General features: G+C 45.7%; 1 protein-coding gene across 3 annotated transcripts in view; it reads right to left on the bottom strand.

The window, feature by feature from the left end:
• top1mt (DNA topoisomerase I mitochondrial) overlaps window positions 1-12,779 on the bottom strand; it is a 30,323-nt gene that overhangs the window by 8,006 nt on the left and 9,538 nt on the right. For all 3 annotated transcript variants that reach the window (XM_033020364.1, XM_033020363.1, XM_033020360.1), the window contains exons 4-8: window positions 11,345-11,467; window positions 8,657-8,844; window positions 6,305-6,449; window positions 5,361-5,504; window positions 3,271-3,456 (exon numbers count right to left, since the gene is read on the bottom strand). In XM_033020364.1, the coding sequence (XP_032876255.1) occupies window positions 3,271-3,456; window positions 5,361-5,504; window positions 6,305-6,449; window positions 8,657-8,844; window positions 11,345-11,467 (786 nt within the window). The remainder of the gene's footprint in view (window positions 1-3,270; window positions 3,457-5,360; window positions 5,505-6,304; window positions 6,450-8,656; window positions 8,845-11,344; window positions 11,468-12,779) is intronic.

The following is a 12,779-nucleotide window of genomic DNA, read 5'->3' as shown; positions in this document are numbered from 1 at the left end:
GGGCTTCAGTATTTCAACATGCTGCACACAGCACAAAGGTCCAGGCTTGCAATTGTCACTCAGCTCAGGGAAACAAATGCAAGGATTCAACAATTATCCATGGCGTCTTTACATTTGGTGCTCATCCTATAAGTGCTACAGTTACAGTCCTGACAATGCCATAGGATACATATAGGATACAGCATCTGTGGAGAACATGGATAGGTGACGTTTCACAGAGTGCTGGAGTAACTCAGCGGGTCAGGCAGCATCTGTGGAGAACATGGATAGGTGACGTTTCACAGAGTGCTGGAGTAACTCAGCGGGTCAGGCAGCATCTGTGGAGAACATGGATAGGTGACGTTTCACAGAGTGCTGGAGTAACTCAGCGGGTCAGGCAGCATCTGTGGAGAACATGGATAGGTGACGTTTCACAGAGTGCTGGAGTATTTCAGCGGGTCAGGCAGCATCTGTGGAGAACATGGATAGGTGACGTTTCACAGAGTGCTGGAGTAACTCAGCGGGTCAGGCAGCATCTGTGGAGAACATGGATAGGTGACGTTTCACAGAGTGCTGGAGTAACTCAGCGGGTCAGGCAGCATCTGTGGAGAACATGGATAGGTGACGTTTCACAGAGTGCTGGAGTATTTCAGCGGGTCAGGCAGCATCTGTGGAGAACATGGATAGGTGACGTTTCACAGAGTGCTGGAGTAACTCGGCGGGTCAGGCAGCATCTGTGGAGAACATGGATAGGTGACGTTTCACAGAGTGCTGGAGTAACTCAGCGGGTCAGGCAGCATCTGTGGAGAACATGGATAGGTGACGTTTCACAGAGTGCTGGAGTAACTCAGCGGGTCAGGCAGCATCTGTGGAGAACATGGATAGGTGACGTTTCACAGAGTGCTGGAGTAACTCAGCGGGTCAGGCAGCATCTGTGGAGAACATGGATAGGTGACGTTTCACAGAGTGCTGGAGTAACTCAGCGGGTCAGGCAGCATCTGTGGTGAACATGGATAGGTGATGTGCTGGGTTGAACCTTGATTGTTGTAAGAGGGAAAAAGCTAAAAAAGAGGTGGGGGTAGGATAAGTAATAGGTGGATAGGTGAGCCGGGGAGGGGGTGGTGAGGTGATTCTGGCCTCTGGTGCCCTCTATGTGATGTTTGCATCTTTACCAGGTAACCACATGTATTCCCTTTGGCTTTGGCAGTTACCTCCCAATCATGTATTAGTTGGCACTAAGGTTATAGCCTCAGAATTAAAGGACGTTCTTTTAGGAAGGAGAGGAGGAATTTCTTTAGTCAGAGGGTGGTGAATCTGTCGAATTCATTGCCACAGACGGCTGTGGAGGGCGTCAATGGATATTTTAAGGCATAGATACTTGATTAGTAAGGGTGTTGGAGGTTAAACACCCGTACTAATGGGCTTGATGGGCTGAAAGGCCTTATTCTGCTCCTATCACATGAACTAAATTGGCATTGCTATAAATGCGTGTAAATTAGTGGTATAAGCTGGAGGGTGGTGGCATTCTTAATTCTTTACCAGGCAAATGCCATCCCTGGTAAATGGAAATGGAGATCCATTTCATCCAAGATTCACATTTTCAGTAACAGCCACAATTGGGAAATGACTACAATTTATCTGCAGTAACTCAAACATCAAGGCCATGTTAGCAATCTCATTGTTGCCTCTTAAATTAGCTGACTGTAGATCTCTACGGGTCAGTGTGTGACTAGATCTCTACGGGTCAGTGTGTGTAGATCTCTACTGGTCAGTGTGTGTAGATCTCTACGGGTCAGTGTGTGTAGATCTCTACGGGTCAGTGTGTGTAGATCTCTACGGGTCAGTGTGTGTAGATCTCTACGGGTCAGTGTGTGTAGATCTCTACTGGTCAGTGTGTGTAGATCTCTACGGGTCAGTGTGTGTAGATCTCTACTGGTCAGTGTGTGTAGATCTCTACGGGTCAGTGTGACTAGATCTCTACGGGTCAGTGTGTGTAGATCTCTACTGGTCAGTGTGTGTAGATCTCTACGGGTCAGTGTGTGTAGATCTCTACGGGTCAGTGTGTGTAGATCTCTACGGGTCAGTGTGACTAGATCTCTACGGGTCAGTGTGACTAGATCTCTACGGGTCAGTGTGTGTAGATCTCTACGGATCAATGTGACTAGATCTCTACGGGTCAGTGTGTGTAGATCTCTACGGGTCAGTGTGTGTAGATCTCTACGGGTCAGTGTGACTAGATCTCTACTGGTCAGTGTGTGTAGATCTCTACGGATCAATGTGACTAGATCTCTACGGGTCAGTGTGTGTAGATCTCTACGGGTCAGTGTGTGTAGATCTCTACGGGTCAGTGTGTGACTAGATCTCTACGGGTCAGTGTGACTAGATCTCTACGGGTCAGTGTGTGTAGATCTCTACGGGTCAGTGTGTGTAGATCTCTACGGGTCAGTGTGTGTAGATCTCTACGGGTCAGTGTGTGACTAGATCTCTACGGGTCAGTGTGACTAGATCTCTACGGGTCAGTGTGTGTAGATCTCTACGGGTCAATGTGTGTAGATCTCTACGGGTCAGTGTGTGACTAGATCTCTACGGATCAATGTGACTAGATCTCTACGGGTCAGTGTGTGACTAGATCTCTACGGGTCAGTGTGTGTAGATCTCTATGGGTCAGTGTGTGTAGATCTCTACGGGTCAGTGTGTGTAGATCTCTACGGGTCAGTGTGTGTAGATCTCTACGGGTCAATGTGTGTAGATCTCTACGGGTCAGTGTGATTAGATCTCTACGGGTCAGTGTGATTAGATCTCTACGGGTCAGTTTGTGTAGATCTCTACGGGTCAGTGTGTGACTAGATCTCTACGGATCAATGTGACTAGATCTCTACGGGTCAGTGTGACTAGATCTCTACGGGTCAGTGTGACTACATCTCTACGGGTCAGTGTGACTAGATCTCTACGGGTCAGTGTGACTAGATCTCTATGGGTCAGTGTGACTAGATCTCTACGGGTCAGTGTGACTAGATCTCTACGGGTCAGTGTGACTAGATCTCTACGGGTCAGTGTGACTAGATCTCTATGGGTCAGTGTGACTAGATCTCTACGGGTCTGTGCGACTTATTAATCCATACCATGACTCTCTCTCATCACTGAATGAATTAGTGGAGATTTTTGAACAGTGGCATTTCTGGTTGTAAACAGCATAGCTGGAATAATTGAAAGAGCTGCATTAACGCAGGTGAAGATGTTGCAGATATTTTGCAGTGTATATGCATTCCTTACTGAAGTTACAATCGGTACCTGTTTTTCCACTGGAATCTTATTGTAGTATCGGATACAGTCTTTTCCCAAGAAGTCAAATTCTACCACACACTGCATGCCATCGATGTGATTGTGCAGCCTTATATGTTCCACACGGAGTGAGCAACAACCAACTGTATCGGCAGTCTCTCCTTCCTCCTTCTCATTCCCAGCTCTCAGGGCTAACTGTAGAGGCACAGACAAACAAGCTCATTACAGCCCTGTTATCAAGAAACATACAGTGAAATCTGACTATTCAATCAAAAGCCAAGTAAAGGACAAAGTACATTTGTCATCACATACACCAATTGGTGCAGTGAAATGTGAGTTACAATGCAGCACACAAATAAGATAAACACAACACTATAGAACATAAAACAAAAAAACATCCCCCACAGCAGGATCAACGTTTCCCCACTGTGAGGGAAGGCACCAAAGTTCAGTCCTCTTCCTCCTGTTCACCCGTGGCCGGGGCCTATTGAGGCCTCCGCAGTCGCCGCTAAGGACGGCCCGATGTTTCAGGCCCTCTTGCTGGATGATGTGTGGGAAGAACACTCTCAGCGGCTTGGAGTGTCCGAATCGGCCGCTTCCTACCGGAGACCGCGGCTCTCGGTAGGAAGTACACGGATAGCACAGGTTTGGAGGGATATGGACCAAATGCTGGCAGGTGGGACTAATGTAGATGGGACATGTTGGCTGGTGTGGACAAGTTGGGCTGAAGGGCCTGTTTCCACACTGTATCACTCTATGAGTCGGTTGATGTTGCTGGAATTAATGCCAAAGAGAAGAGAGTTACAGTAGTCCAGTCGGGAGGAGATGAAGGCATGGATGAGTCTTTCAGCAGCGGGGGGTGTGTGAAAGGGTCTGATTTTGGCAATGTTGCAGAGGTGAAAAAATGATGTTTTGACAACATGGCGGATGTGAGGCTCAAGGGAGAGGGTTGAGTGAAAGATCACGCCAAGGTTGCGGGCTTGAGGAGATGGGGAGACAGTGGTGCCGTCAATAGTGAGAGTGGGGTTGTTAATTTTGGTAAGTGTTGATTTGATGCCAATGAGGAGAAATTCTGTTTTGTTACTGTTTAATTTAAGGAAGTTGAGTTGCATCCAAGATTTGATGGCTGACAGGCAGGAGCTGATATGGGAGAGAGGGGGTGGTGGGGGGACTTGGTGCTGAGATAGATCTGGGTGTCATCAGCATAGCACTGGAAGTCCAGTTTGAAGTGATGGAGTATATGACCAAGGGGGAGGATGTAGATGATGAAGAGGAGGGGACCGAGAACAGAGCCTTGGGGAACGCCTTGAGTGACAGCGGCTGTAGCAGAGGTGTGGTTATGGAGAGAGATGAAGTGGGATCGGTTGGAAAGGTAGGAACGGAGCCAGCTGAGTGCAGAACCTTTAATGTCAAGGTCATTAAGTCTGGTAAGCAGGATGTTATGGGTGACTGTTTGTGTCGAAACCCTTCTTGACCCGAAACGTCACCCATTCCTTCTCTCGAGAGATGCTGCCTGTCCTGCTGAGTTACTCCAGCAATTTGTGGCTATCTTTGGTTTAAACAAGCAACTGCAGATCCTTACTACACATCCCAATGACAAAAATAACAACTGGAAAATTCAACATTATGAAGACTTTTGATTAACAATCAGGGAGAATGTTTGCTCCCACAAGTAGGTCATAAACGCATTTAAATAGAATAAGGAATTTCATCATGATCGTGGAGAACTTGACAGCAATATTGATGGAAGCAGATCCCAAAATAGATTTGCATAGAGATTAGGCCCATGAAGGTACAGAGGGGTTTTTTAGATTAAAGGGAGAAACACAAGTGAACTTGTGTTACTAATCCAAATTCTTGGAATCAAACTCACAACAGAGAAAACATTTTAAGCTTATCTTACATGTTTAATCAATAATGTTTTATTATTAATGTTTAATGTTTTATGTGTCATTCCTAACTGTCACTGTGTGTCATGTTGTCACTTGTGGGCGGAGCACCAAGGCAAATTCCTTGTATGTGAATACATGGCCAATAAACTTAAACTTAAAAAGGGGAAATATTGTAATGCATTGGTGCACAAACACCCAAAACTGTACTTTGTCGATGAAATAAAGAGCCACTGCTCGTTGTCGTGTCTTCATTTCCCTTGACTTCCAAGCTGCACGATAATCACGTTGGATCGCATTGATCCTGCCCTTCAAGCGCCGGGCAATCTCATACTTCTGCAAATCCTTCTCACCCTGTAGGTTTCAACAGAAAACATAACGTCACTTGTGTTGCTCAGTTACTTATTGGAGATAACAATTCATTTTTCTATTGAGTTTAGCATCCAGCTAACTGGGACACAACACCTCAATGGCTGAAGATAGACACAAGATGTTTCAGGTCCATATCGCTAGTCTCCCTCTCCCCTGACTCTCAATCTGAAGATGGGTCTTGACCCAAAATGTCACCCATTCCTTCTCTTCACAGATGCTGCCTGTCCCGCTGAGTTGCTCCAGCATTTTGTGGCTATATCATTAGTGATCTGAGTAGAATTAGGCCATTCGGCACATCAAGTCTACTCCGCCATTCAATCATGGCTGATCTATCTCTCCCTCCTAACCCCATTCTCCTGCCTTTTCCCCATAACCCCTGACACCCGCACTAATCAAGAATCTTCTATCTCTGCCTTAAAAATATCCACTGACTTGGCCCCCACAGACGTCTGTGGCGAAATAATCCAGATTCATCACACTCATGAGAAATTTCTCCTCATCTCCTTCCTAAAAGAACCTCTTTTAATTCTGAGGCTATGACTCTCCTAGATTCTCCCACTAGTGGAAACATCTGTGGTTTAAACCAGCATCTGCAGTTGCTTCCTACACACCTCAATGGCTGATGTGGAACGGAATAGTATTTTCCCAGATTCTCGGTTTCAATTACACAGTGAATGTAAATGTCTCCTCTTGTGTACGCTAGCATCTGCAGTTTCTTGTTTCTACTCAGAATATAGGATAGTGTAATCAATCTTGAGAAGGAAATGACTAGAAATACACACCTTAAGTTTGGAGCTGGGGTTTAGCATGACGTATTTATTTTGTCCCTGGACATTCTCCACCCAGGATGCCAGCCAGGTGACTTTATTATCAAAACGCACCTCCTTCCAATGATGACCTGCTGGTGGCACTGGGATCTTTGCATCTCTGGATCAAATACGTTCAATTTAGAAAAATACAGTTAACAAAGAGGCAATACAGTTGAACAAACTATGTTTGTGCAAATTACATCTGGATCACTCATCAACAGACTGTGAGCAGGGAAGCTTTGTGTACTTGTTTAGGAACTTAACAAGTCTCAGAAAGGGGCATCGACAGCAAAATATAGCCGAGAATACTTAGCAACAGTCGCCCACTGTGAGGAGAGGGGGAAGGACAAAGGAGGACCTGGCCTGGGGGGGGAAGCGCTGTGAGGGAGGGAGAACAAAGAGGACCTGGCGTGGGATAATTTGGAACTTTGTCAGTGGCCTTTAGGTGGCAACTCTTTGCATACCTTGCAGATGCAAAACAAAGAATTCCACTGTGACTTGTCACATGTGACAATAAAGTATTCATTCATTCATTCATTCATTCATTCATAAAATGCCTATTCAATAATACTATCTGATTTTTTTCCATCTATGTTTGAACTGGTGAGTGAAATCATCATTAAACAATGGGACAAAATGTGTAGGAAAGAACTGCAGGTGCTGGTTTAAATCAAAGGTAGCTCAGCGGGACAGGCAGAATCTCTGGAGAGAACGAATTGGTGATGTTTCGGGTCGAGACCCTTCCTCAGACTGATGTCAGGGGAGTGGGCGGTGCAGAGATAAAATGTAGTTGGAGACAGTAAGAATGGTGGGGGGGGAGGGGATGGCGAGAGGGGGAAAGTAAGTTCGAGAAGACAATGTTCATAGCGCTGAGGGTGAGACAGCATCTATGGAGGGAAGGAACAGGTTGCGTTTCGGGTCGAGACCCTTCTTCAGATCACTGTTCATACCGCTGGGGCGTAAGCTACCCAAGCGAAATATGAGATGCTGGTTCTCCAATTTGCGCTGGGCCTCACTTTAACAATGGAGGAGGCCCGGGACAGAAAGCTCAGATTAGGAATAGGAGGGGGAGTTTAAGTGCTGAAAACCGGGTGATCGGGTAGGTTTAGGCGGACTGAGCAGAGGTGTTCAGCGAAACGATCGTCGAGCCTGCGCTTGGTCTCGCTTTGATATAGTCCTTGCTTTCCCTCTCCCTCCATCCCCTCCCTCTCCCCAGTTCTCCCACATCTTATTGTCTCTGACTACATTCTTTCTCTGTCCTGCCCACTCCCCTGACATCAGTCTGAAGAAGGGTCTCGACCCGAAACATTACCCAATCATTCTCTCCAGAGATGCTGCCTGTCCCGCTGAGTTACTCCAGCATTCTGTGTCCATCTTCGAATTAAACAATGGGATCTGTGTCTCTGCTTCTTCTTTGTAATTTAATCTACTTCATTACTTGGAATCAAGGGATATGGGGGAGAAAGCAGGAACAGGGTACTGATATTGGATATTGGATATTGGATATGATCATGGCTGATCATCTAAAATTAGTGCAAGGTGCTTGTGTTTGGCCAGAGACCAGCTCAAAGCGATCAATGCCGCTGTTCGGGCTTGGGGTGGAGAGGGCCACTGGAGCATGGCCCAGCGGCCTGCGGCTTTATGAGGAATGAGGAAGAATGTCCTGAGGAGGTTATTTAAGGTGCAAGACCTCATAACTAAATCTTGGGCAGGCTGTAATGCTCGATAAACCTGGAGTATTTACAAAGGGCATTCACAGGCTCAGTTTGCAAAGAGAAGCAAATGTCATGGTCCTGAGCTAATGGGAGTGGCTGCTCCACAGGCTTGGACCTTATTCCATGGAGCACAGGAGGCTGAGGGACGATCTTATAGAGGTGTATAAAATCATGAGGGGAATCCACAGTCCTTTACCCAGAGGTGGGGAATCGAGAACCAGACGACATACTGCAGGTTGAAGGTGAGAGGGAAAAGATTTTCCAGGAATCTGAGGGGCAAACTTTTCACACAGAAGTTGGTGGGTGTATGGAACAAGCTGCTAGATGTGGGTGTAGAGGCATTTTCTTTTCAATCACAAATTCATTTGGACAGGTGAGTGGATAGGAAAGGTATAGAGGGATGTGGGGCAATAGCAGGCAAATGTGACTAGCGTAGATGGGGTAGCTTGTATGATTCTACAGAAACGTTTAGCCGCATACATACTGGCAATATTGTTAAAGGAAACCAATTTGGGTGTTGATAATGCAAGGATTCAAAGGTGGAAAGATAAAAATGATATCTAGCACAGGGCAGCGTTTATTTTTTGGATTGATCATTGAATCTGCTTACTTGCTACAATTGATGATGACATCTTCTGGCATGATCCTTTTCTTCAGCTTTCCCATCTTTGGGTGGTCACCACGGCCACGGAAAAGCCCCGGTGGCTCAATTCTGAAGTTGGCAATTCTTTCCCGGTGCCCGTCCATTATACAGTAGCCATATTTCTCAGTCACTTTGGCTTCTTTCATCTTTAATTTCTGCAAGGAATAATGCCTGGATTCTCACTCCATACTTCACTTAGTTCCACCCATTTTACAATAGACAATAGGTGCAGGAGTAGGCCATTCGGCCCTTCGAGCCAGCACCGCCATTCAATGTGATCATGGCTGATCATCCCCAATCAGTACCCCGTTCCTGCCTTCTCCCCATATCCCCTGACTCCGCTATCTTTAAGAGCCCTATCTAGCTCTCTCTTGAAAGTATCCGGAGAACCGACCTCCACTGCCCTCTGAGGCAGAGAATTCCACAGACTCACAACTCTGTGTGAGAAAAAGTGTTTCCTCGTCTACGATCTAAATAGCTTACCCCTTATTCTTAAACTGTGGACCCTGGCTCTGGACTCCCCCAACATAGGGAACATGTTTCCTGCCTCTAGCGTGTCCAAACCCTCAACAATCTTCTATGTTTCAATAAGATCCCCACTCATCCTTCTAAACTCCAGAGTATACAAGCCCAGCCGCTCCATTCTCTCAGCATATGACAGTCGCGCCATCCCAGGAATTAACCTTGTAAGCCTACGCTGCACTCCCTCAATAGCAAGAATGTCCTTCCTCAAATTAGGGGACCAAAGCTGTACGCAATACTCCAGGTGTGGTCTCACTACGGCCCTGTACTACTGCAGAAGGACCTCTTTGCTGCTATACTCGAATCCTCTTGTTATGAAGGGCAACATGCCATTCGCTTTCTTCACTGCCTGCTGTACCTGCATGCTTACTTTCATAGACTGATGAACAAGGACCCCCAGATCCCATTGTACTTCCCCTTTTCCCAACTTGACGCCATTTAGATAGTAATCTGCCTTCCTGTTTTTGGTACCAAAGTGGATAACCTCACATTTATCCACAGATCAGCCATGAATGGCGGAGTGGACTTGATGGGCCAAATCTGCTCCTATAACTTGAACTTGTTTCCCCATAGCCCTCAATTCCCCAACCCTTCGGACATTTATCTCTACCTTGTATTTCTAATGATCTGGCCTCCAGTCCCCTGACGTAGAGAATTCCAGAGATTCACTACTCTTTGGGAAACAACAATGCAAATCGTCTCAAATAGTTTGTTCCCTGATCTTGTAACTCTGCCTCTTATGTGACTCTTCCAAAAGCAAATACAACTCAACATCTACCATGCGCAGGAAGGAACTGCAGATGCTGGTTTACACTGAAGATAAGACACAAAATGTTAGTAGAACTCAGCAGGTCAGACAGCATCTCTGGAGGTGTCTGAAGAAGGGCTTCAGCCCAAAACGTCACCTATTCCTTTTCTCCAGAGATGCTGCCTGTCCTGCTGAGTTACTCCGGCACTCTGTGAAACGTCACCTGTCCACGTTTTCCACAGATGCTGCCTGACCCACTGAGTTACTCCAGAATTTTGTGTCTATCTTCAACATCTATCCTGTCAAGCCTCCTTACTATCTTGTGTTTGAATAAGACCACCCACTATTCTTCTATTCTATTCTAAAATTCAGTTGGATAAAAGCATAAATGCCCTTGAACATTAGAAAGAATCCCCCCCAATTGGCTACTAAAGAATGGATTTTGTTTAGTAGGTAAAAGGCACTCTCGATTTACCAGCCTTGTATTTTTCAACAATCATTTTCAGACCACCACAAAACGGCATCAGGGTTTCTTATTACGGTTTTCTCATCTATCTTGAGCAAACTGAACAGCATGCCTCCTTATCACCTTCCCCTCAGCCAACAAGGAATCGTTCCTGTCTGAAGAAGGGTCTCGACCAGAAATGTCACCCATTTCTTCTCTCCAGAGATGCTGCCTGTCCCGCTGAGTTACTCCAGCATTTTGTGCCTATCTTTGTGTAAACCAGCATCTGCAGTTCAGTTCCTTCCTACACATTTTTTCACCTCCAACTTCATGGCACAATTTACATATTTATAGCCAACAGTTTTAATTTAATCAATAAAACCGTAAGTTTGAAAAAGCTTGAAAAAATAGGTTCCCCATTGTTTCCTCTGGAGAACTGCGAATACTTAGATTGTACCTCAGCATCATTCATTGCCTTACAGTGGCAGAAGGGTAGAGCTGCTGCCTTACAGCGCCAGAGACCGGCTTCCATCCTGACTACTGGTGCTGTCTGTACGGAGTTTGTACGTTCTCTCCGGGACTGTGGGCTTTCTCCGGGTTCCTCCCACATCCCAAAGACATGCAGGGTTGTTGATTAATTGGCTGTAAATTAATTTCTGTAAATTGTCCCTGGTGTGTGTAGGATAGAACTAGCGTTTGGGTGACCATGGTCTCGACCCGAAATGTCACATGTTTCTTCGCTCCATAGATACTGCCTCACCCGCTGAGTTTCTCCAGCATTTTTGTCTACCTATGGGTGACCATGTTCAGCGTGGACTCGGTGGGCCGAAGGGCCTGTTTCCATGCTGTATCTCTAAACAAGTACTAAATGAGCACTTCTAAGCGAGTACTAACTGATTGAACAAGTGAAATATTTTTCTACCTGACAAACATCTCTTACCTGTTTTTCCCCCTTGGATAACATTTTCCTGGCCTCTGTCTTTTCAGTGAAGTATTGATGAAGACGGCTAAAATCACATTTATTTAAGTTGGTGATTATCGACTGCTCTGAGCCGCTCATTTCCTGTCCAGGAGCAAATCCATAAACAGTAAAGGAGGTACAATTATAATCGAGATCTAACACTCAAATCAGTTCAAAGTTGCATTTTTATAGCCTGTCTTTCAGGCCTGTAATGCAACTTAGTACCCGAGCACAAATCAGTTTATACATGTCATATAAACTTACGGAGCAGTGGTGTTGATTAACACTTTGCAGACACTTACTTATGTTGGAAATGCAGTGCCTAATACACAGACAAATTCAGCAGCTAAACAACAAAAATCTAAATTGAACAAGTGATCGGGAAAGATTAAAAGTAATGAAAAGGTGAGGGAGAGAAAGTGAATGATCGCGCCTGGCCCAATGATGCCTGGGTCATCATCACAAGCTGCCATGCAACCCCCACTCCACAAACAAGATAGAAACTGGATTACAATCATCAGCATTGGACAAATACGACTAGTCCAGGAGTCTGCATCGGTCACGCTGATGTTAACTGGTATTCCATCTTCTATTAAGAGGCAAGGTGTGCTCCTGCAGGAATTGGTTTGGCTTTCCTCGATGGAGGTTAGCACCACTGTTTGAGGTTTTGAAGATAGGCACATGGCTATACAGGGAATGTGGGGATATGGATCACATGCAGGCAGAGATTAGTTTAACTGAGCATCATGTTTGCCATGGACATTGTGGGCTCAAGGGCCTGTTCCTGTGCTGTACACGTCTATGTCACCTTTGAATACTCTAATTGATATGCAAAATCCCCAACCTTTCTTGAAGACCTCAATGGTAAAATATTGTGCTGCTCCAAGAACACATAGTGGCCCTGCGAAAGTGTTGCTGCTGTACAGTGCCAGAGACCCCAGTTTGATCCAGACTACAGGTGCTGTCTGTATGGAGTTTGCACATTTTCCCTGAGACCGAGTGAGTTTTCTCCAGGTGCTCTGGTTTCCTTCCACTCTCCAAAGACAGGCAGGTGTGTAGATTAATTGGCTTCTGTAAATTGTACATTGTGTGTAGGATAGTGCTCGTGTACAGGGTCGGCCCGGACTCGTGGGTCAATGGGCCGGTTTTCATTCTGTATCGCTAAATTCTAACAATTTATGCAACACATTTAAAATAGAAGGCATCCAAAAACAAGCCAAGCAGTGGACAGACCTTCCACTGCCTGGAGATGAGCGGCTACCTTCCTTGACGTACTATTCTCCGATGGTAGTCAGCATCTCAGAGCATTAACAATTCTTTGACATTCAACCTTTTGAAATCACTCAAGGCTCCATCAGAGCAGAGTCCACCAATATTGCTTAATAAAAGCTGACAAATCTAAATCTCCTTCTAG

This window comes from Amblyraja radiata, chromosome 4, assembly GCF_010909765.2.
Source record: "Amblyraja radiata isolate CabotCenter1 chromosome 4, sAmbRad1.1.pri, whole genome shotgun sequence".
In the NCBI taxonomy this organism is placed as follows: domain Eukaryota; kingdom Metazoa; phylum Chordata; class Chondrichthyes; order Rajiformes; family Rajidae; genus Amblyraja; species Amblyraja radiata.
Note: the sequence above shows the minus strand (reverse complement) of the source record. Positions and strands in the feature narration are given on the sequence as shown.